Source organism: Eutrigla gurnardus, assembly GCF_963514095.1.
Source record: "Eutrigla gurnardus genome assembly, chromosome: 4".
NCBI classification, from domain to species: domain Eukaryota; kingdom Metazoa; phylum Chordata; class Actinopteri; order Perciformes; family Triglidae; genus Eutrigla; species Eutrigla gurnardus.
This window is the reverse complement of record NC_139918.1, coordinates 20,930,064-20,954,334: the sequence shown is the minus strand read 5'-3', so window position 1 is coordinate 20,954,334 and position 24,271 is coordinate 20,930,064. Positions and strand designations below refer to the sequence as shown.

Below are 24,271 nucleotides of genomic sequence, written 5' to 3'. Positions count from 1 at the left end.
GTGAATGACCAAATTGACCAAGAAAACGGCGATTATCGCCGAAAAGCGACAAGTTTGCAGCTCTGCTTTAGTCTCTTTGGTTTTGAGATTTTTCAGACACCTTGCATACACAACCTTGTAATTCACTTTAAACAGTAGGATTGTTTTCACCCAACAGCAACGGTACGGCACCTCTTATAAGTCAATAGATCAATAGTCTAACACCTACTGTGATGTGCTTCCAGAGATCCTCTACAGTACATTCATTCTATCCGACAGTATTTCCCATGCACTACAACATGGGCTGTGTTTCTGGGTTCCATCTTTTTAAATAATACATTCTTCTATACCTGCCAATTTATGTTTATGCTTATTTAGCTAGATCTACATATTTGTTTCTGGATTTGTTTTGCTGCTCGTGACGTGACACCATTATTATTATTTTTTTTGCCTTGTTTAACTCTTTTAAAAAGGATGAAAACATTGGTTATGTATCTTGATGTATTTTATACATGTACACAGTCAGGTGTGCAAATAAAGTTTGTTGTACGGAGTTGTTTGTGAGCCAGATGCATTCATGACACCGCTTTAATAACAGTATATCAGATTTTATTGTCTATCCAACAATAGTTATCCCTTATGGTTTGTCAAACAATATGCAACTGCTGCAAACAAACAGTTAACATCAGGAGATGACACTAATCAACACACTATTTAAAATCAGTTTGACAGTGATTTAAATAGTCCAGTTACATTAATGCGAGTGCATTTATTTAAGACATTGGATTGCAATTGATCCCATTCCAGACGCAGCCTTCAAAATGGCTTATATAGGATAATAACTTGTCTTTCATACTGAGATAAAACTCTGTATGTTGTAGCATATGATTTTTCATGATGAAATAAATTACAGGGGGGAAAATGAGTGCATCTCTAAATAAGCCTTGAGATATGTTCAACAGTGCCAGCAGACTAAACAACATGAGAAACATGAGGAATGTGTCATCAAACTAGGCTAAAGGCATTTAAAGATAAAACCTCCTGTATCGCTCAGTCTCTTGACGGAGGGTCGAAGGGCTGAAGCTGAGATGTGTAAGGTCACAGAGGAGAGTTGATAGAAAAACACAAAGTAAACAAGTGAAAGTGTCTCCGAAGCGCCAACATTTCTTCACTGTGAGGTCATTTAAAAGACGGGAGGGAAATTTTTAAAAAAATGGTAATTTAAGAGAAATATTGCTACAATCACTATAATTACACTTATTACATAATGCTGCTGCTATAAAATCAGCAACATCTTCACGTATAAAAAAAAAAAAGTCTAAAAAGCTGTGTGATACCTCTGTATATTCAAAATACCACAGCTATAAAAGTGTGATTAAAACTGAGTGAATGGTTTAAAATTTCAAATTGTGCACATACCCTTCTATAACGAGTGCAATAGACCACTGTGAGATGGAGCGAGCATGTCAGCTGTTCAGCACGCAGGTCCAGCATTGATAGCATTGCATTTCATGGATATCTTAAAAGGATGACAGACCGACTTGACGGAAGTCGATGCTTTAAGACGCTCCATCCACGGGCAAAGCTACACCTAAGAGCAAAGTGATGGCTGGTGGAAGTTTGTCCAGTTCGCTTCTGACGATATTAAGAAGTGAGTCGTGGAATGTGTGTGTGTGTGTGTGTGTGTTTGGTGGGTGGGGGCAGGAGCAAACTTAAAATCTTCCCTGCTTGGCGTCTCCGATGGCCCCCCAGACGTCGAAGACAAACTCGTCCGGGAAGGCGAAGTCTCCGAGACTTTCGTCTAACGCCGTGGCAAATTCATCCGGGTTCTTTTTGTCACGGCCAACCTCGACCATCGTAGCGGCTGAAGAGTGAAGAGCAGGACACCTTTCAGGATTTCCTACCTCTTAATTTAAATCTAGCCCCATCTGTGACATCCACACTTGACATTGTACTCTCTGATTTGGTTCCGTATACAAAAACCTTTTTTTTTAATTTTGAATCTTAACAGTATATTCATGATCTTGCAGATGTCTTGATGACCTCTGACAAAACTCTCACTTAACTCAAAAGTATTCTAGAAAAGATGTACTGCAGGTAATCTTATTAATCTAACTTACGTTTGACAAAAATGTACCAATCCCCTATTAATTATGGGTCATCATCAGCAACTTCACAATAAATGCTCGGAGGTATTAATTACACTCACCAAGTTCAGTGTCTCTGATGCCCATATAGCTCTCCAGGAGGTCATCCACCTTCTTTACTGCCTTCTCCTCAAATTCTGTTGGCTGGAAAACAACAAATAAATAATTTTCAGTTCCTCAGGTTGACTGTATTTCGTTGCTGTGGTGTTGTTCTTCACAGGAAGTTGCCACTTAGGAGATCAGTCTGAAAGCGATGTATTATTCTAGATTCCTTGGATGCGAGGGGACAGATAGCAGTGTTGTAGTACTCAAGATTGGTCCCCACTTTTTGAAGGTCTGGGAATTGGCCGAATTTGACCTCTGCCTCGTCTCTGCCTCAGTGGCCTCAACCCCTCAAAGTCTTGGTCTCGACACACTCAGGTCTTGGTCATGACTAGGTCTTGGTTTATTGTCTACAACAAAGATAAATATATAATAATAATAATATATAATGAGCAGATGCCATCTTTTGTGGGTTTTTTGTTGTTGTTCTGTTAGTCATATTTGTAGATTTAATAGAGAGAGCCGAGACAGTCTTCATAAAAGTGTCAACAGTTCCATGTCTATAGAGGGAAGTACAGGTCATCCACAGCGATTTTCACACTCGAGCTGTCACACCCAAGTCTCAGCAGAATTACCTAAAGAAACTCACCTCATCCTCTACAGTAGCTGGACCCTTGGAGCGAAGTCTCAGGGTCCCTCTCCCTGTGCCAATCTTGTTGTCACCGGCAGGTTTGGTGCCCTTTGACCTGGGCTCGAGCATTTCTGTCAGTCAGAAAGGAAGCAATATTACAGAAAGTTTGTTTCGTTGCTGCATCGACACATTGTGGTTTCCAGCCAAGGCTAACCACAAGAGAACATTAAAGAAATGACAAGTTATGGTTCCTTTAAGCTATTTGTAGTCCTCAAAAGGAAAGTACTGTTGTCTGTCTCACCACAATGATCTGCTAAGGTATAATTTGGCCTTTTTAAAACACGCATTCTGATGTTTTTTTTATCATGAAAACGTTCCTTTAAATGCACCAATCATCTCATGTGTCTCGGCCCACATACTGAGAAAAAATGCAGCACGACTTTCTGTCTGGACGGGTTTCGTGTTGTGGGTCACTTGTAATGTGTTGTGTATCTTGTTTCTCACTCACCAAAGGCCTTCATCGACTCGACCAGTTTCAGGGTGAAAGACTTGTCTCTGGGCAGCTCTTTAAGCATGCGGGCGACCTCATAATGCCGTGTCCCCACGATGTTCCGTCCATTAATACACTCTACATGGTCACCCACGCAGATCACCTTCACCTTGTCCACGACACTGCCCTCTTTGATACGCTGCCATAGAAGAAGTCGGTGACAAACATAATTAAAATGCACGCAATATTTCGTCGTAAATTTATGAAGCATCACACAGAAAGGGGTTCGTTTGAAGAAACGCAAGACAGAAATACAGATCAAAACGAGAAAGGTAACAAACCAAGAGTGTTTCCTGGAAAAGACATAAGGACTCTACTGTATTTGCTCTTTCATTGTGTTATTCCAGATAATGACTTCTCTTGTTTTTGAGACCACTGATGCAAAACCACTTGACTCACAAAAATAGTTATGCTTCCATGGAAAGCTAAAGATATTTCTGTAAAAAAAATAAGAAAATAAAAAAGAGGAAAAAAACGTTTGTGGTGCAAATATATGCTTTACATGTTTAGGAAGTTAAACCTCTCAACAAAAAACAACTGTAACACAGATATGACAGAAAAGCGGCATCACGCTGCTCTATTATTGCTCTAAGAGTCAACGAGTTGTTCACACAAGCATCACAAGGCTTTAGCATGTCATACAATGTCAGATGTAGTGCTGTTTCTGCATCACATGATGGCACATGTGAGCGCATTTTTACGGTGGCATTAGATGACTTGAGACCAAATAAGCTCATTAGACCCGTCTCCATCAACAGAGCAAAAACACCAAGTTGAATTATTATTTCAGCTACAAAAACAAGTTTGAAGCAGTCATTCATTAGTTTATTACATATTTAAACTAAACAATTACTTAATTAACTGAAACACAAATTGATAGATTCACAATAAAAAATGGTTGTTGCATCCTCATACGGGACGTACCAAAACAATCTGACCTGATTTTCTTTTTTGCTGCCAAAAGCAAACCATAATTGTAATGACTTGTTTTGAACCAATAAAGAAAGGTTACTGTTTAATCCTACCCCTTGATATGGCCATTTGTCTGTTTTTGAAACAGTAACCTAGTTTACTACAGATTAGTAAGGTAAGTTTACCAAAGAAGTAAAATACGACAAATCCATTTTCTTCAATTAATTCCCTCATCTCATCTCTTATGTGCCTCAACTTGTTTCACTCTATGCCAACCCTTGTATGTTACATAACTGACACCACTGTGAATAGACAACCTTATTGTTCAGGATGAGACGCTCAGTTTCTCCTTACCTTTATGAAAGCATATCCTGCTCCATTGTCGGTGATGGTGAGACCCAGGGCGTCTTCGGATTTAAAAACCTCCACCTCCTTCTTGATCCCTTTAATGTGGGCGAAGATAAAATCCTCAAGGCCAATCTGGCCCCCCAGCAGCTTGTCCATGTCAATCTTGTGGGTGTTGAGGGTGCAGAACAGGATCTGTGCACACACAGACATGTAGAAGGCAGTTATCGCACATTACAAAAGACAATGACACATTTGATAGCACATTTTAAAAATACTTGACTATATAAATGCTTTCTGATAGGCATCCAATACAGTTAAAATGGACTGTTGGTCATTTGTCTTTTACCAAAAACAATAAAGGAGTGAAGGAAAACCCTGTTTTAGTCAGAGCCTGAAAACTGAGCCAGATTAAAAAATAAAGAGCGTAAATGACAGATCACTGCCTCAGTATGCTAAATACAGGAATCAACAGCAAGCTCCATCTCTGTTGCAGAGGCCAAGTTATGCAGTCATGCCCTCTACCACCCCACAGTGTCATCAGTGTGTGTGGTGTGTGTCTGATGGGGGGATCTTTCCTGCACCAGAAATGTTGAAATCTGGCTTCACACCTTGTGGCCGCCACAGAGCGAGGGAAATGTGATCACCAGGAAGGCGATACACGAGTTGTCTGATTTAACAGCACTCTAAACGGAGACTGGACAGCGAACCCAGGAGGCGAGTGGAAGTGAATCATTTATAAGACTGTAACACACTTAGACAGAAACTATTAATAAGATCTACTTTAATTTCTATTTATTCAGAATAACATACTCGGCTATGCTCATATGCAACTTCTATTGTGGGATTGGTGTCCTAGTAGGGCTTTGAGAAATACCCCGCCAGGATTTAGTGTCTGACTTCCGGGTTGCACAGTAGAAAAGGGATTTTATTCATACTAGTTCATCAGGAGGTTGACCTTTGTGCACCAATAAGGCACTGGCAGCAAGGCCAGCCTTGTTTGGGCTTTTCTTTTTTTTTTTCTGCTGTGTACCAACAGGCGCTGTTCACACACACATTAGCCAATATGGCCTCGTGCGTTGCCTTGGGTACCAGACTATAAAAGAATGGGATCATAATGGAGGGAGGCCGCTAGAGGAGACGGGGAAAAAAGAGAAAGGGAGTATGGAGAAGAGGAGGCAATGTCTGAAGCAAGGGAGGGGTGCACTGTAGTTTAATTGATGCCTCTTTTCCATAATAGTCCCCCCCCACCCACCGTTCGACCGGGGCATTACCCAAGAGCGGGTGGGAGGAACAGAGTGGACGCCTACTCCCGGTTACCAAGGCTGCCGACCACATTAAGCCGCTCTCAGCACTCACAGCCACAGCATGTTCACACTGCCGGGTGGCGCTAGGATGCAGAGTGACTGCCTCTCCCCTGACGATCTGACTCCCTACAACAGATGCTACACCTGCCGCTGCCTGTGCCACATGGGCCAGAACCTTTAAAGCCACATGGAAAAGGGCAAGTGAAAGAAGGGGCAGTGCAGTCTGTCCAGCATCACCCAAGACAGAACTGCTCGTGGGTCAATTATTTCCAAAGAGGACAAACGCCTCGCCTGAAACGAAGACTACCTCCACTCGCATCATCAACATAGCTATTAAACCATTACCTTATTTTAATTACATGTTATTAAAACGATCACGTTTTAATAATAGGTGTTTCAGAGATCAGCTTCAGTTATGTTTTATGACAGCGATTCTACAAAACAAGGTTCTGCCTTGGGGTGCGCAAATTATTTGCCATAAGTTAAAAAAAATGTGCTGCATCATTAAATGTTTTATTTGTGCAAATGGTCCCCATCTGTAAATATGTACAAGCATATTGTGTCCATTATTCCCACCCACCCACATTAGCTTTGGGCCAATACAAATTGTGACACATCACTTCAATCTGTCATGAACACTTAATTCAGGGCACAGTGAACTACAGCACTGCAGCTTGTATAAATATTTTCATTTCAAATCTCTTACTGGTGGACACAAGATGCCCCCTACTTCACTACAATGCCCATTCTCAGTGGAATGGGGGGAATGAGCAATGGTGTCACACAGCAAAAGCTTCATATTCAAAGTTGCTTATTTCTTTAAGCAGAGTAGCCGACAAGAATAATATTACATTTCCGAAAGCCAGGCTGTACAAATTGAGGCAAATTTATAATATTGGGCTGTATAAATAAAGCACACATGAACACCTACACCTGTGCACAAGCCTGCGGGGAAGGTGCCACGTAGCGGGATTTTTAATGAATATGGCATGATGGGCTTCTCCCTGTTGGCCCTGTTCGTGTGTGTGTGGGTGTGTGTGTGTGTGTGTGTGTGTGTGGCCTCGGTAAACAGCCACTCTGCACACAGCAGAGGAGAGAGAGAGGAGCAGGGCAAAACACACTGATGTAGCAACCCATTCTCATCCGTCAACTAAGGCTGCTTTGTATTTGACAGAGCTAAAGGGGGGCTTGTCCCTCGGTATCACACGCTGGGCGGCCTGACACGGCAGCGCTACATTGTGTTTCAGGAAATTCCTGCATTTTATACCTTTAAATACGCAACAGCATTTTAAGTATTTGACTGTACCAGTTCACACTGCAACACAACTACTTGATTGATAACTGTGCTAAAATATACAACTTTTGTTTTATATTTCACTTGGAACGGGCATGAGAGATTTGTCACGCAGATTGTTCAATTATATACAAAAAAAAAGGACACTTCCACAATCTCCACCTATGTGTATTCTCTACAGAGATCACTTGTGCATGTTTGAAGAAAGGTAAGACATACAGCCTTGGATATCCCTCTGAATTATGTCCTGCATTAAAATGGTGTTGACATGGGAAACCCGTTTCTTTGGCAACTCGACTGCTGTCCACTTACAGCCTCTTCAACAGATCCTTTAATGGCAGATAAGAGGATTAGAACGATGAACCAGGGTGTGTCATGCTTGCAGTGGAATATTGTTCATCCCGTTTCCTTTCTTCTGTTTTTAGTAGTTAACAGGGAATGCTGATGTGAGCTGTGTGTACTGTGGCGTGGCTGTGCTTTCAACAGGATATCACATTCATCAGCATTTAAGCCAGTGTAATCATTTACCTCACTGCGGATGTGAGATTCTTCATAATGACAACTGAGGGTTTGTTTCGTGAAGGTGAATCAATGAAAAAAAAAGAGCTCACAATAAAAAAAGCCATTTAAAAAGGAGAACAAATTGGGGAAATGCTACTAATTGAGATTTTTCATTACCTTTATTCTAATAGCAAATGATTAAAAATATGTACATTGTCTGGAATACTGTGTACAGCCTGAAAAGGTATGATCCTAGAGGTATGTAATAAGTATAGCTTATGTCAAAACTGTGATAAATGTCAGATGTACTGCACGTTGGGAGAAATCTGCTTTACTCTGCAGATTGATTTTAATACCGGTTCAGCCTGAAGTGAAAACCAGAGCATGTTAACAAACAGGTTTATCAAACTTCTCTTAATTTCCTAAAAATAAGGTAGAATTACAGAAGTTTGCCTGAATGCACCAAAGTCCATGAGAGTCAAACTACAGATAACTGAATGTGTTGCTGAAATAATTCAGCTACTGCAGCTCTCGGAAAGACTATTTCCAACTATGAAGGGAGGGAAAGGGCTGTGTGGCAACCACAGGTCAAACTTTCTCTGATGCATCACTACACCCATCTCAGGCATGTAATAACAAATATTGTTTTTATCTGCGGTAGTTTTGTCTCCACTGCAGCATTGAACGATGGAAACCCGGAAAAGAATCTGCTATTATTGTTCTGTGAGCTCAGCACCTTCTTCTAAATCGCTATAAAACCAGATCCAGTCCAGTCCTGAGACTGGTTACCAATAAAAACATGTTCACTGGAATCATGTTGAAGGATCATTTCAGAAGAATGCGTTATTAGCCACTAATACGACATAACTGGGCAGTTTTACTACGCAAGGAACCAACAGTGATTTTAACAGGTCAAAAAGACATTTCAAATAATTTGTTCATTATTCATACACTTTAAAATATAAACATGTATTACCATCTGAATAATCTTGCAGGCTAATCTGTGTTAAGTAATTTGCAGAACATAAGATATAAAAAAAATGCAAACCAGTGGTCTGCTCTTTCAAGTAAAGTCTTTAGTTCACATTCATTTCAATACTGTATGAAAACCAGCAGATTTCCAAAAATGGTTTCAGTTTTTCAAATGTGAGGATTAGCTGCTTTTCTCTGTTTGGAGGACCAAACAAGCATTTGTTCTTCTATCTTTCTACTTTATCACTTGTGAAGAATTTTGCCCAATGTAATGCTTAACAGCTCAACATGAATTTAATGATGCCGTTGTGCAAACACCTGCTATAGTGATACACACACAGGAGAGACGTTTCGATCACGTGGCCATAGCCCAGATATTCAAACTGCAGGCAAATGGCTGCATTTCTGGTGAACAGGTGGACTAAAAGCAAAGTCACAGAGAGAACCACACCCCAAACTCTACAGCTGTAGAGCCAATAACCGGACTTTGCCCCGAGCCGAAGGAGCACATAAAAAGGTGTTATTACATTCATGTCTCACTGGCTGGGATAACATAGAGACTGAACCAAGTTTACAACACAAACTCTGCACAGCCTTGCACAGCGTTATAAAGTTTGGCCTGTTATTTATTCCAATATGAGGACTTGGGTCTAGCTAACGGCACAACAATAGACGCTCAGTGAACCCAGACATGTTTTAATGCAACGTGATGTCTGTTTGGAATTAAATGTTTCAGCTATTAGAGGCATGAGTACAATTGTTCATTACATAATTCATATCAGGCTCAGCCGAGCATTCTTGTAAGCTGAGAGCCACACTTACAAACAACCACAAGCTATGCTTCTGGCGTCTCCTCCTCCTCCTTCACTTTAGTGTTAATGTCTTTTCACAGCAGCGATCTTATATATTAAGAGTAGCCATTTTCTATTATTATTATTATTAAAGCAACAGCTGTCAATTTATTTCACTAACTTTAGTATATTTGAATGAAAATGCCACCGAATTGACTCCGTGCACAAATGTTTTAATTTAGCAACCAATAAGAAGGGCTGGGCAATATGATCACAATATGTTTTCTGGAAGTTCAATAAATAGTCTAGATGAAATAACCACATTGTAAAGCCTAAAGCGGGTGTTTTTCATAAATTGTTAAAGAAAATGTGAAATTTGAGTTGGAGGTCATCTTAGCCTATAACTTCTCTGTGATGTGCCAAAAGTATGATCTCTGGTTCATATTGAATCTAATTTAATTTACATACGTTTTCAGATGGCACATTCAAAATATGCCTGACGCTCAGTGGGAAATGTTGTCTTTTCAGCACATTTTGAGTGCACACTGCATTTGACAGTTTTATAATGAATAAAATGTCGAGCACTGGACCCTCTGTACTTGCTCTTCACCCTCAATACCATGAAAAACTATCATGTATAATAAAGTGAAGTTAACATCCGATGCTTAGCCAGTTTCTTAGGCTTGTTTACTTATTTGCTCATCTTTCTTATGTCCTAAGTGTATTTGGGAAAGTTCTACAATTATTTCCATTATCAATTAACCTCCATATTATTTTCTTAATTAACAGTTTGCTTTTTTAAAAATGTCTGGAAAAATAAGGATGTTTTTCAAAAGTCTAAGTTTATGTCTTCAAATTGCTTCTTTTGACCGACTAACAGTCCAAAAGAAATTAATTTCCAATGATAAAATAGGGGAAAAAAGCAAATCCTCCACTTAGAAAAGCAGAAAAAATTACTTGAATGATTAATCGACTAATCTTTTTCTGCCCTACAAGTATCAATAAGAGATTATATCACTAATTCAAGTAATTTAAAAGCTGTGTTTTGTTGTAAAAAATTCAGTTTAACCTAATGTTATGACAGCGCTGCATAAAATCCTACCTTTCGGGCATTTATAATGTTCAGTTTTTGTTATTGTTTAAGAGAAGAGTTGAACTTCATGGTAATCTGGAAGTTGTAGTTTGAGCTGCTGTTGAACTGTATGGCGTTACGCGTTTCCAACGTTCTACACTCAACGATATAAAATGGGTGGACAAAATATTAGTAACATCTTTCAGCAGAAGGAGGGGGGAAAGTATCCTTTGAGTATCGTAGCATACCAGTGGTGCAAGCACCAAGCCGTACTTACAGGTATCAATTAACATTAAACTTTTGTTAGATATAACAAAGATTTTATCCGTCAGTGCTGGTAAATTTGGTCCTGTAAGGCAGAGGTCATGTCCGGTCAACATGGGCAGCAGAGTGAGGTTTGGCGGTGTTTATGGAGGGAGGAGGCCCTGGGCAGAGTCGCTCCCATGTGTCCTCTGGGATGCCTCGGGCTGTGGCACAGGACAATTTATCTGGTCGGATCAGAGGCGATGCCCACTGAGCCGGACGTAAGGGACTTCCTGTTGTAGAAACTGTAGAGTTCAACAACTCACACACCATCTGTCTGTCTGTCTGTCTGTCTGCCTGCATCGGTCTTTGTCTCTGTGTAACCATCTATGCCAAATTTCTGAACAGACCAGTATCCTCAGCGACACACATACTTTCTTCACCAAAGAATGCCATGCAGTGTGACATAACTGCTTGAGGGGACAGACGGATGTGATCAAATTTGGGGTTTTGCTTTTGTTTTGCTACCTGCTTGGCAAGTTTGTGACATTATTTCAGCAGCAAATTGTTTTTATCCTGATGTGGCAACTAGAAAAAAAACCCTGATGTGATGATGTACTGATCCTCACTTGTCCCCCTTTACAGAGTGGTCAGAGGTCAAGGTCAGCTGACAGAGCAGTACCCCTGCAGCTGGTACAAGACCAATGTCTTGTCCAGCGCCACTTAAGAAGCTTTGAGACATGAAGTTTGAATCATGCTGTTTTTTAAAAAAAAAACAAGCTGCTGAAAATCCCAAATCTCTTTAGCTCCTCTGTAGTACTTTGCATGTTATTAGGAAAGAACGCACTGTAGGCAGTGTCTGAACTGCAACAAGTCTAGACAGATGCAAAACAGTCCAGATGAGTGTTATTGATAGACATGATGGAACAACTACCCATAGAAAAAAAAACACACTGGTTTCCAACACAGAGAGAACAACAGCAGAGTTTTAGTCCCATTGACAATATTTTATAACATCTAACATCACGGAAAGACTGTGGCTAGTTTCAGGCAGGCAGACCTCCATATATCATATGTACACCTGTACGTGAAGTTTGTGCTTCGCTTTTTACTGTGGTCATTGAGACACATTCCTTTACAATTATTGCACTTGTTGAATGAAGTGACTGATATCTCCGAGCTTCAAGAGGGGGAAGGAAGTTCACATCTGCAGCCCGTAAAGCACACCAGGCTGATAACAGGCTGCTCCGCCGGACTATCTAGTCACATTTCAGGCTGACAAAAGCCAAACATGCCACTCACACTTTCCTTTGAAAAGAGAAGCTTAAGCAGTCTGGGCGTAGAGGAAGACACAGAACCTGCTTTTTGTTTTTTCGGGACCTAAATCGTAGACATGCAGTTTTTGCTTTTGAATGAAACCTGTCTCTAACAAACACCAACTATTGATTTTTAATGGCCACCACCGGGTTGCTCTCTAAGAAAAGCCACTTTTACTGGAAGCAATTATGTCGCAGTAGTGGTAGCTTTACCACACTAGGTCACGAGATAAATCTGAGGTGTCATAATGTGGTTAACGGTGTAGGAAAGAAGAAACAAACACTTGCATTCATTGTTTGATTTTTAGAAAAAAAAATGTTAATTTGATGTCTTAGGGCCACAAACAATTATCGATATGAGGCCTTCTGTGAGGTTAAAAGGGTATTTATTGGGTCACATTGGAGGTTTGTTTGCAAGGTCAGTCTTTGACAATGGATGGTATTTCATAAATTTATCATGATTTTACCTTAATCTGATCTAATGTAGTGGGGCGAAAAGTAAAATATGTTCATATGAAAAGATAGCCACGTACAAAGTAGTATTAAAGTACCTCAAAGTGGTACACGAGTTCAGCACTTTAACTTAAACATGTTAAAACACTTCATTCCCAACTAAAGCACACGGGTGTCTTTTTCCGTCCTCCATTAACAACAGGTGAGCTCTTACCTCAGGAGGGCTTATATTGAACGCTTCTGCGATCTTGGCGTACAGCTCCTTCACGTTTGAGAACCCCTCGATCCTGCCGGTGGGGCTGCCGTGCGCCAGCTGCGTGTGGAACACCAGTTTGGGCCGCAGGTTGGCAGGTGGGGGCGGCAGCCCCGCGCCGTTCACGGCGGATTTAGCCAAGCTCCCGGCGGCACCTGCGTGTCCGCCGCCGACCTCCTCGTTGTCTACCAAGTGCTCCTTCGTCGACTTGGTTTTCTTCCTCCATGGTCCCAATGGCATGTTTGTTGTCGTCTGCTTTTTGTTGTTCTGTATACGTATCGTCGGGAGTGTTAAAAAAAAAAACGTCCGAGCGGCGGTTAAAACATTTAAGTCGCTAACCTGTTGAGTTCCGAGCCCAACGGTCGCGTCCTCCGTAGTAACTCACTTCCTTCTTCCCTCCGAGCTTTCCTCAATGTCTTCCTTCCTTCCTTCCGCGACACACTTTTCCTTTTTCCTCACCTGCCCCACCGCGGCTTTGGTTTAATCTTCGACAGCCCTCACCTGATAAGTAAATAGTGAATTGAGAATGAATATTCAACAGGTAGGTGGTGGTGGTGTATGGGATAAACTCTGACACAACCTGCTGGCTGCTCCGGTCCGCGGCTAACAATAGCTACTCTGTGTGTGTTTATCGGCGGGACGCAGGCGCAGTGGGACGAGGCTGGCTCAGTCCCGGTGCACCTGTACTCCATCACAGCGAGGGAGGGAGGTCATCCCTGCTGGACAATAACAGAGTACGTCTATTCAAGTACAAGTTTGATGGGTTTTTGTACTTACTTGAGTATATTAATTTCATGCTACTTTAAACTTCTCTACTGCATTTTGCAGGCCAATATACTCCATACATTTACATGACTGCTTTAATTATTTTATTCAGATTAATACAAAATAGAATCTACTAATATATGATGATTTATTATTATAGTATCGTATAAAAATAGCTAATAATAATAGAAATCACTAATTATAAACAGTAATATAATATATATTTATCTGACATGGACTATTCAGCATATTGCGTATCTTTATTTGAATGCTTATGCTTTTGTATTTTTTTGTTGAGTATTATTTTGAATGCAGCACAGAGTATTTTTACGCTATTACTGCTTAGACTTAAGTAATAAATATATGAATACTTCTTCCATGACTGATGCTGATAAAAACTGGTTTCTATGTCAACGATGATACTTTTTCCCATGGGAGTAGTTACAAATTGGATGATGGGAAAATATCAGATGCTTTACTAAAAGTACTAATAACACACTGTAATATACTCCACTTCACTTAATAGTTCTTTCAAAATCATCTTTAAGTAAAAGTATATTACCAGCAAAACATTTTCCTGACAGTATTTTACTATTATATATGATGTTTTTGGATTCATATCGCAGCTGCATTCACATGATTGTTGCATTTTACTGCTGTAGATGTTTATGGTCATGGTAATGCTAATTTCACAGTCAGATGTGCCTCGCTGAATGAAAATGGTCTTATATTTCATATAAGATCAGTATAAAGAGTACTCATCCTTTAATGATATTTCTTAATAGTGAATATGCTGTGACTAGGCATAATAGATGATGAAGCACTGAATTACTGAATTACTGTAAACAGAAAGGTGTGTAAACCGATATTCAGTCACTTCAGATATTCACTGAAATTGATGTTTTTCTCACTTTAAAAATCCCCTTCCTTTCATTTTAGATACCATAATTTCATGTCGTCAAGATTCGCGTGAGGCTCACGTTGAAGAGGAGCAGATGTGTTTACCCTCTGCACACCCTGGATAACGGTGACTCATCACTTGCACAAATCTCTCACACACATGCGGATGCATGCAAATGATTTTAGGGGAGGTGGTGCCATTTAGTACAAATCTTTGCAAGCCAAAGGAACCGTTTGTGCACCCAGAGGTGTCCCTTTTTTTTTTTTCTTCTAAAAACATAATCTGACTTTTGTTTTAAATCAAGCTACGGATGGATGGAAGATGGATGGAGTAAATGCATGTTACAGCCATGTACTAACAGCTTATATTTGGATTTGAGCTTTTAAAATTGAGCACAGATGTCAGCAGCCAAGTGGCCCTCTCTGTCCAACAAGGCCCCCCCTTTTGGGGCCATGATCCGCCATGATGAGTGATGTGGCGTCCCCTGGTGGGAAAATGTACAGCAAAGGTTTCTGTGTTGGCAGCTGATCGGCAGCAGCTGAGACCAGGCAGCTATATTTACACACTCATAGTTTTGCCATTAGTAAGCATTAAATTCAGTCAACATATTTTAATTGCACATCAGAAATGTTACTGTATAAGTTTTACAACAACAAAATATTCACATTTGAGTACTAAAATATAAGTCTGAAGAACCATTTCCTGGTGTTCTCTTTGTGCACTATTGCTTTTGCAGACTGTTCACGGACTAAAAATAGGGCTAAGCTACGTTAACGTTTTTAAAGTGATTATTTTCAATACACTGTTTATTTCACGGAGGAGGATGCATCACATGCCTCTCCAAAACTGACTGAATAGCACAAGATCACTGTGGAAATATTTATTTTAAAATTCAAGTTCAACTCCTTCACATGTAAATTTAGAAAATGCACAAGTGACAATCCAGTTCATTCAACCGCTTTTAAAACGGCCTCCAAATTGAGGTTTGTATCTGACAAAAACAAATGTTTGGCACTGCAATGCTGGGATTGTTTTTGGCAACTGACTCACTGCTAACTATTTCCAACAAACAAAAAGATAGTGATTGTGGTAAAGACCCACATACATGAAATGTGTTTCTTTCAGATATCAACAACCCAAACAGTCCTTCACTTGCACTTATATCAACCTGGCAGCATGCATGGTATTTATTAAAAAAACACCATATAGCTCAAAACTGGAAATTGCACATTCATTAGGAGATCCAGCTGTGTCCTGTCCTTGTGTGTGTATGTTCGCTAACAAAGGCTAACGCTGTCATGCGGTCATCTTCCCTTTGTTCAGTCCGTGTCCTGTGTCCTAAGCAGGTAAATGCCGCTTCAGGACGTCCTTGGCGTTGCCAGGCAACGCCTCAGGAAAGTTAACGTCGAACTCCACCACCAGGTCTCCTCTCTGCTCGGGGTTTTTGGGTACGGGGAGACCCTGTCCAGCGACAGTCTTTCTCATGCCAGGCTTGATGACATCCGTGATCTTCATGTTGCACGTCGTCCCGTCTATCGTCGACACGGTAACCGAGCATCCGCACAACGACTGAAAAAGATGGGAGCGTGAAAGTCAGAGTGAGAATCAGGAGAACTGCATCCCACACAAAAAAAAAATAACAATCTGTTCATTGGCTGAGACTAAATACACATGTAAAATAGTGCTGTGTAATATTGTTGAAACATGATATTGGCAAGGATATGTTGTGATGTCATTATACTGCACAATAGCCGACCAAAGTCATCAATGTGTTAAATAAAAAAATCTGTTTTTGTACGAAAACGGGGGATGTTCATGTCAGCTGAAAGTTAATAAACGATAGAAAGCATAACACACTGTATTGTATGACCAATATGGATTTTTTAAGCCAATTCACATTACGAAATGACAAAATAACATATTGACCAACTATAACTTATTTTGCATAAATACAGCTTAAACATTTTTCACAGGAATCCCTGGATTTCTCTGTTGGACAAACTATATAATGGTGTCAGTTTCTAAATTCCCTCAAACATATCTTTGGCATTTCTAAGTTGCATTTTCTAACAATTTATAAGTCGACACAATATATATCTGCGATGAGCTGATATCCGTAGACAGTGGGCAGGTTGCTCTGCCTGCCTGATGAGCTGTTACTCACAGATTGGCCTTCTGAATATCTACAGTTCTTCAGCTTAAAATAGCCTTGACATTCACGCTACTCAGTGGAACGTTAACATTGAATTGACAATCCTGCACCATTATGAGGGACGGCGTTTGCTCTTTTTTGATTTAAAGACCTGCACAGGACCCCAGACAGTTGAAAAGTGAGCAACTATTTTCACATAATAGTCTCATTTTAAGAGCAATTAAATACCCAATCCCAGAGATAATTAGAGGATGAAGTTTGCTTGGCTGTCACATGATAACTGGTCGTAATCTCTCCACTCAAAGATCGTCCTCAGAGCTGAACCTTAACGACCACCGCGTTTTCCCTTTTCTTGTCTTTCAGATAAAGACTGAGAAGGAAAGCTCCGTCAGTCGAGAAAGCAACTTTCGTGCTGCTATAAAACTATTATCCATCTGATTATAGACATGTTCAGCTGGCTGCTGCTGTTTGTGTACACGTTCATAGACGAAGCGGGGACATCTCAGGGTGTTGAAGAGAGTAGGAGGAACCGTGTAAGTACATCTTGCAATGTGTGCACGTGGGCGGCCACCGCCTCTCTGCCCTCCCTGTGATACAGCTCCTTCTTCTTATTGTTGATCTAGATTGCATAAGTGCTCAGCCATGGTGTATGTGTAGTTCGGTACTATGCTCATTCAGGACGCCTGTACTTCTGAGTCAGACTACCTACGGCTTGCTGATGGCGAGCGAGCTATTTTTTGAGCATCGGGAGTTTAAAGCAGCGATCTAAAGTAAATATCAGCTTGTTCTGAATCTCCCCTGTATGTGACTAATCCATGTATCAGACTGTATTAATACTACACTCAGTCATAAGTGGGTGCCAAAATAGAAGAACGCCTCACCTGTCGTAAGCTCACGCGCACAGGATACACAATGTTCGAGCCCTCCCGCCGAAAGTGAGGGTGAGGCTTGTCCTTGATGACGAAAATAATGTCAGCAGGAATAGTATTGGAGGACTCGTCTCCCTCCCGCGGGAACGTGATCTTGGTTCCCTCTTTCCAGCCCCGCTTGATCTCGATAGTGAGAATCTTATCCTCATTGCGCATGGTCCTGCCATCTGGATTTAGCCTCTTGCGAGAGATTTTCATCCTCTTGGTGCAGCCGTGGAAGACCTCCTCCAGGGAGACCCTGAGTTCGTGGATGATGGCCGGGTCCTGCTTGCGGCGGTGCTGCCCCCCGGGGCCAGCGTGCCCGTCCCGAGGGAATCCGTTCATGTTGAAGTTGGTGAAGGAGCCGAAGGGGTCGTTTCCGTCCACCTCCATGTCGTCGTCGTCCCGGCCGTTGGCTTTACGGCCAAAGAACATCTCGAAGGGGTTGGAGCCCCCGAAGAAAGTGGCGAAAGTGGCGTGAGGGTCCCCATGGAAGGTGTAGGTGAAGTTGTTGCCTGGTCCATCGCCGCTGGGAACACTTCCTCCCTTGAGACCTGATGGGTGACAGAAATGACCCGTCAGACATCCTCACGCTAACACCCAGAAGAATGTGAGCTTTACACCACAAATTGTGCTATTTTGACATTCCAATCCACCAGATACACAATTTAACCAAAAATGAACAGCAGGTTAATCAATTTAGAAAAATTAATTGAAGCCTCACAGTTTATTACTGTTATTTATTATATACAAATTTGTCAAAAAAGAGCACTGTTATTGAACTGGTACATTGGCCGAGGTAAGATATGGGAATCTGTATTGGGAGACTGTAGCTCTGTTTGACAAAATACTAGACACAAGTGGATCAAATTGTGGTTCTTTTTAGGACAAATCTTTGTAGGACAAATTCTGAGCCTACACATGCTCAACATCTTCCATTTTTGGGGATATCACAGTCGATAATCTACTCAGGGGTTTGTCCAAAATTAAGGAACTTGCATTTTATCACCATTAAGCACACACACAGATGCCATGATTATTCCAAGCCTTGAGCAAGTCTTAAATGAGACTCATTTTTGGCCTTCCTCACATAAAACATGTTTCCCACCCATAACCATTTTCTTTTTCAGATACTACATTATAGGTACGACAATACTTTGATGTAATAAAACATTTTTTCTTACAATACCCACGTTTGTAAGAAAAATCTGAGGTTGAAAGGATGACAGGCCTTTATTTCTCTTATCAGAGGCGTATGTCGTGTAATAGCTAATTAACCATAATAATAAACACAGAGCGGGCCTTTAATCCGCTGAACAGCTGTTTTCTCGACCTCCTCTGAGTCGCAGTCTGAGACTTGAAGTAAAGCCAGTGGTGTTTTCCATCCAACCACCCGGGCTTTATTACGGCTTTATAACGGCATATCGAAGGTAAATTGAAAACCCGCCACACAAGGTTATGCAATGACATTGAAATCAATGAAAACACATTACCCTCTTCTCCATACTGATCATAAACTTCTCTTTTTTTCGGGTCACTGATGACTTCGTATGCTTCAGCGATCTCCTTAAATTTCTCCTCGGCGGCTGCAGACTTGTTTTTGTCCGGGTGCCATTTCAGCGCTTGTTTTTTGTACGCTTTTTTAATGTCCTCGTCTGTGGCTCCTTTGGAGATACCCAACGTTTTATAGTAATCTTTGCCCATTGTCACCTCTCCCCTAATAATAAAATATAATATATTAAAAAAAAGGAAGGAGGAGGAGAATAGCCCTTGGAGAGGAGCTGGCAGACCGGACTGATGGTCGACGGGTGGTTGTCACAGCAGTGGAGCGGCCTCAGTCCGGGTTAATAAACGATAAGTAGCCGCAGACGAAGGCACAGTGCGGGATGAAAACCATTTAGAGGCGGTTAGTCAACGCCGTGGACCTCCCGCTATGTATCCGTGACTGGATGCCCCTCTTTAAATAACCACAGCTCCCTCCTCCCCTGCATCCACAGCGCCAGCGTCAAGTTGAACGCGAGAAATAAATCTGGTTCCGGTCAGCGGAGACCGGAACCGCAACTCAGCGACTCTTCTGCTAAATAATTCCTCATTGAACCAGCAGGGGGCGTTTTATTTTGAAAACCGGCTCGGATAGGAAGTATCTCTCGGAGAGTGGCCTATTGCTCTATAAATGTGGGTACTATTATACACATCGTGTTCATTTTATATTTAATTATTTCCCAATTTACGTGTTTTGTTTTTTATTTCCTTAAATATGATTTTTTTTTTTTTTTTGCTCCGTTTTAAAATAACATACATTACTTTTCTTTTATTAATATAATCACTTGTCTGTCTCTTCTGAGCAGGCCCACATATGGAGGGTACACACTGCGGATTAAAGATGTCTCTCTTGCAGCCACAGCGCCACCTGCTGCACCAACGTGATGTTTTCTGTTCGAGCAAATGATAAAAGCGTTGTGCATGCAGCATTGGCACTGAAGCCCTGCCGATGAGTCAGCGTCTGAGCAGAGCTGCAGGTCAATACTCTTTTAGAATTGTCCTTGCATTTATATGCTGCATTTTATTTTTCAAACATCTTGATTTTTAAAAGATCTGGGGCTCATTTGTTTCTGAATGCATCATGGATCAATTCCGTGCTTTATTTGCTAAACTGGATCAAAACAAGGATGGATTAATATCGGTGTCGGAGCTCCAGGACGAAATGAGGAAGCATGGTATCCTCTCAGCAGATGAAAAAGTCCTGGTAATGTACTGTAATTATTATCCCTCTATAGCTTGCTGTGATGAATTAATTAATTCACACATTCATTAATCACCACAAACCTGCTTATTTTCTCCTAGAACATCATTGATTCTTATGACAAAGACAAAGATGGCCTGTTGGATTATCAAGAGTTCCTCGGCTACATGACCGATAGAGAGCGGAAATGGAAAATCTACTTCCATGATCTTGACAAGAACAAGTGTGGTGAGTGATCACAGGCTTGCCTCTTCAAAAATTCCTTAAGGAGATATAATATGCTACAGAACACAATAGTCTTGTTAAATACATACAATAAACACTATTTAATGCTATTTTAAACCTCCTATATTCATCTCCCTTAAACAACACTGCTAGATTGGCCATATTCATTGTACACTACCATAAATATGAATTATATGACTGTATGTTCAAGGTCAGACAGGAAAGACAGACATGTGTATGACTTGTTTATGGGACAATACACTCCCCAGCCCTGCAGGCTTGTCTCTGCTCACAGAGTTTACACTATCACTACCCAGAAATATGATAACTGGACGGGCAGTATCAGTACCTGTTAGTAATTGTGTGCGTTTCTTCTCTGATCAGGGGTGATTGACCAAGAGGACATCATATGTTTGTTTAAGGAGTTAGGAGTGGTCATATCAAAGCCGAATGCAAAAAAAATTATTCAAATGTAAGATTTTTTTGCCCACTACCTCATGGATTCATTGTTGCATTGTCACAAACCAGTAACTTATTGCCAATGCTTTAAGTCATTACCATCAACCTTGAAAACGTTGACTTGTTTGCCTTGTTTTTTGTAAATTGATAGGATGATGCCACACAGCTTCTTTCATTACAGTATGTGATGAAAACAATCAAGTGTTTATCCATCAGGATGGATAAGGACAGTTCGATGACAGTGGACTGGGATGAGTTCCTGCATCACGTCATCCTCAACCCCGTGGACAACATCGGGGAGCTGGTGTCGTCGTGGAAACACAATCTGGTACGGACATTGTGGCAGCATCACGATCGTGTTACTTTTGATGATGGGGTGCACAAATTGTGACACTTAAGCATGACTAATAACAGGATGATTAACGGATGATGAATGGAATTGCTCATTTGCTCCGTCCGTAGGTTTTCGATGTGGGCGAGAGTCGTTCGTTGCCCATCGAGTTCCCGGAAGAGGCGTCTGGTTTTGGCGCGTGGAGGACGTTTGTTGTGTCAGCGGGTCTGGCAGATGCTGTATCCCGAACCGTGACGGCACCCATTGACCGCCTCAAGACCCAACTCCAGGTCAGCTCCACTTTCAGGTGCTACATTGTTGGTAGTAAAGCATACTTTTCAAACTTTCATGATGTTCAAGTATGTTTCCTAGAGCTTGCTTACCGTTTTCAATGTGTGAGTCTTTCCAGAGCGATACAATCCACTGTGTGATTGTGTGTGTGTGTGTGTGTGTGTGGTTTGCCAAGCCAAACAAGCATAACTCAAATGGCAAAGAATGAAAGTGAAAATGTGAAAATGTGTCTGGGAGTAAAGGCCTGGGGTCATCTTACATACTTAACAAAAACAAGCACAGTAAGCCTTTTCCTGATAGTGGAACATTTGTTGACATACATGAGAAAGATCATTTGTTTTGCACCTTACAACCTCATCCACTTTATGCTGAAGTATCCTTGAGAAAGAGCTCAGTCTGCATGACATCTGGTAATGTTTCTCCGTAGCTGACAAGAGAATGACAGCTACATGATAACTTTTGTAGCATTTGCTACAGTATTTCTAGTTTTTTCAGGAGGCATTACATTGCTGTACATTCATTGCAACCTATGAAAGGGATTCATGTGAAACTATTTCCCCGTGTGCTCTGTAGGTTCACGGATCCAAAGCCTTCTCCCAAGGCTTTCAGGAGATGAGGGCAGGCGGTCTGCGATCCATGTGGCAAGGCAACACCGTCAACGTGCTGAAAGGGACACCACAGTCAACGCTACAGTGTCTCATATACGCCCAGGTGAGGCATACCGTAGCACACCAGCTCTCTAGTGTGAATTATTTATGCGCTGGTGTCCTGTTTCTAATTGACATGGTCACTCACAGCTTCTCATGCTTTGTCCAGATGAAGGTGTACACCCAGAACAGCAAACGGGAGGCTCTGACGGTGCCGCAGCGTTTCGGTTTGGGTTGCGTGTCCGGTGCCGCTGCTCATGCTGCCTTCTACCCTTTAGAGGTAGGGAGTGTCCCATTCGCCATTATGATAAATGAGGCTGTAAAGATTTCTGTGTTATTCACGATTATGATGCTTCGTGAACTAGTCGCATTCCAGGTGTTTGACCTTTGACCCCACGAAGTGAGAAAGATTGGGACTTTTATTTTGTAAGAAATATTTGGAAAAGCTGCAGTGAGTTTCCCTTTACTGTAGCATCATTACCTATAGCATTTGTTATTGTACATCAGAAAATGGAGGTTTATTTTAGTAATCTCCCTCCTCTGTTCTCCTCTACAGGTCCTGAAGGTGAGGCTGAACCTGCAGCAAGCTGGCACCTACCATGGTGTCGTGGCGTGCGCTCGATCTATTTACACGCATGAGTCATTGTCTTCCTTTTATAGAGGATTCAAGCCGAGCATCCTCTGCATGATCCCCTATGCTGGCGTGGAGTGTGCAGTTCATCAGGTGAGACAGCACTCAAAGATCAAACAAACGGTCTTCTGAAACATTTTTTTCTTTAACTATTTGCTTCTTCTTCTAGTCAATCATGAACTGGGCAAGGAGCGATCCAGCCTACAACAGTGACTCCAAACTGTTTTTCTTCAGTTTTGTGGCCTTTGCTTCTGGACAAATGACCAGTTACCCACTGGCAGTGATCCGGACTCAGCAGCAAGCACAAGGTAAACCCCGGCATTTTGAGATTATTTGAAACAATTTGAGATGTTTTACTCATTGCCATTTGTCCTGTTTCGCAGCTTTCAGCTCAGATTCACGTCCAGCTTCAGGTGTATTACAAGGACTTATAGGGATATATGAAAGACATGGAGTCAGAGGATATTATAATGGAATGGGAGCCAGCTTCGTCAGGGCTATTCCATGTGCTCTGATAAACTACATTTTAACTAGAAAATTTGAAAATCTGGTTTCTCCAACTTGAGGTGTTGAGGTTTAGCAAAGGGTAATTCTAACTGAGTATCCAAAAACTGGAATCCTGGAAAAACTTGGATGAAGACATGCAATTATGATGCAGTTCAATACCTCTGTAGCTTTTTTTAAAAAGGTTGAGTTAAGTGAATGGTTTAACACTGACTGTGAGCATAAGCATTTGAACTACATAAGTTTTGAAATACATAATTGAGATTTACCGCGTGATAATTTCTGGGCTGTGAAAATGTGTTGAAGTGGGAGCTGTACAATAAAATGTTCTTTCATAACAAGGGTCAGACATCTTCTTTTCCATTCATTTAACAGTGTTATGAGTTTATATGTTTCTTTGTAATGAGTTTCAACTGAATGTGTAAGGTAGATTTCAAAGTGTTATGACAACTATTGCTAACTTATGGACACAATTTTTGAAAACCATGAGCTCATGGGACTATGGGAAATTGTTAATGCTCAGTATTATAACATAAAATATCATAAAGTAATAAAGAATATACAAAAGCATAATGTTCAATAATCGCAATGATAGACGTTAACCACAACATACTATGTCTTGTTAAAGAAACGGCTACAAAAAGTGATTCTCATCAACTAAATACAACACATTTTAATTCATTTAAAATGCATTATAATTATGATTCAGTGTTCTATATTTATTCAAGTAGCCTATTAAAGTAGAATTTTGAGGCATTTTCTGCTACTTTTTACCAGCTGCAACATTAAAGTTATTTACACATTCGTGTAACCATTATTAATGATAATCCATTCGGATAATTTAATCATTCTTAAATGGTATTTCTCCACACCGGAAAACGTGCATTCTCGCGAGAAAATGTTTTA

At 41.0% G+C, this 24,271-nt stretch overlaps 3 protein-coding genes across 5 annotated transcripts; 1 reads left to right on the top strand and 2 right to left on the bottom strand.

The window, feature by feature from the left end:
- Positions 1-567: 567 nt before the first annotated feature.
- gipc2 (GIPC PDZ domain containing family, member 2) lies at positions 568-13,416 on the bottom strand. Its single transcript, XM_084007032.1, has 6 exons — positions 12,770-13,416; positions 4,616-4,801; positions 3,308-3,488; positions 2,818-2,930; positions 2,189-2,270; positions 568-1,843 (listed from the first exon to the last, which is right to left on the bottom strand). The coding sequence occupies exons 1-6, from the start codon at positions 13,046-13,048 to the stop codon at positions 1,692-1,694; spliced, it is 993 nt and encodes a 330-aa protein (XP_083863158.1). The 5' UTR covers positions 13,049-13,416; the 3' UTR covers positions 568-1,691.
- Positions 13,417-15,072: 1,656 nt separating this feature from the next.
- Positions 15,073-19,510, bottom strand: dnajb4 (DnaJ heat shock protein family (Hsp40) member B4). The gene is made up of 3 exons (XM_084006978.1): positions 19,028-19,510; positions 17,508-18,088; positions 15,073-16,043 (listed from the first exon to the last, which is right to left on the bottom strand). Exons 1-3 carry the CDS (start codon positions 19,236-19,238, stop codon positions 15,813-15,815), a joined length of 1,023 nt encoding a protein of 340 aa, XP_083863104.1. The 5' UTR covers positions 19,239-19,510; the 3' UTR covers positions 15,073-15,812.
- A 207-nt stretch (positions 19,511-19,717) lies between these two features.
- Positions 19,718-23,675, top strand: slc25a24l (solute carrier family 25 member 24, like). 3 transcript variants are annotated; one of them, XM_084006973.1, is made up of 11 exons: positions 19,718-20,053; positions 20,203-20,280; positions 20,379-20,505; positions 20,887-20,974; positions 21,178-21,289; positions 21,424-21,582; positions 22,157-22,294; positions 22,400-22,510; positions 22,787-22,954; positions 23,031-23,169; positions 23,245-23,675. In XM_084006973.1, exons 2-11 carry the CDS (start codon positions 20,239-20,241, stop codon positions 23,424-23,426), a joined length of 1,266 nt encoding a protein of 421 aa, XP_083863099.1. In that variant the 5' UTR covers positions 19,718-20,053; positions 20,203-20,238; the 3' UTR covers positions 23,427-23,675. The 3 variants fall into 3 exon arrangements, with proteins under 3 accessions (XP_083863099.1, XP_083863100.1, XP_083863098.1); XM_084006972.1 differs by lacking the exon at positions 19,718-20,053 and having other exon boundaries at positions 20,087-20,280; XM_084006974.1 differs by lacking the exons at positions 19,718-20,053; positions 22,400-22,510 and having other exon boundaries at positions 20,085-20,280.
- The last annotated feature ends 596 nt before the right edge of the window (positions 23,676-24,271 follow it).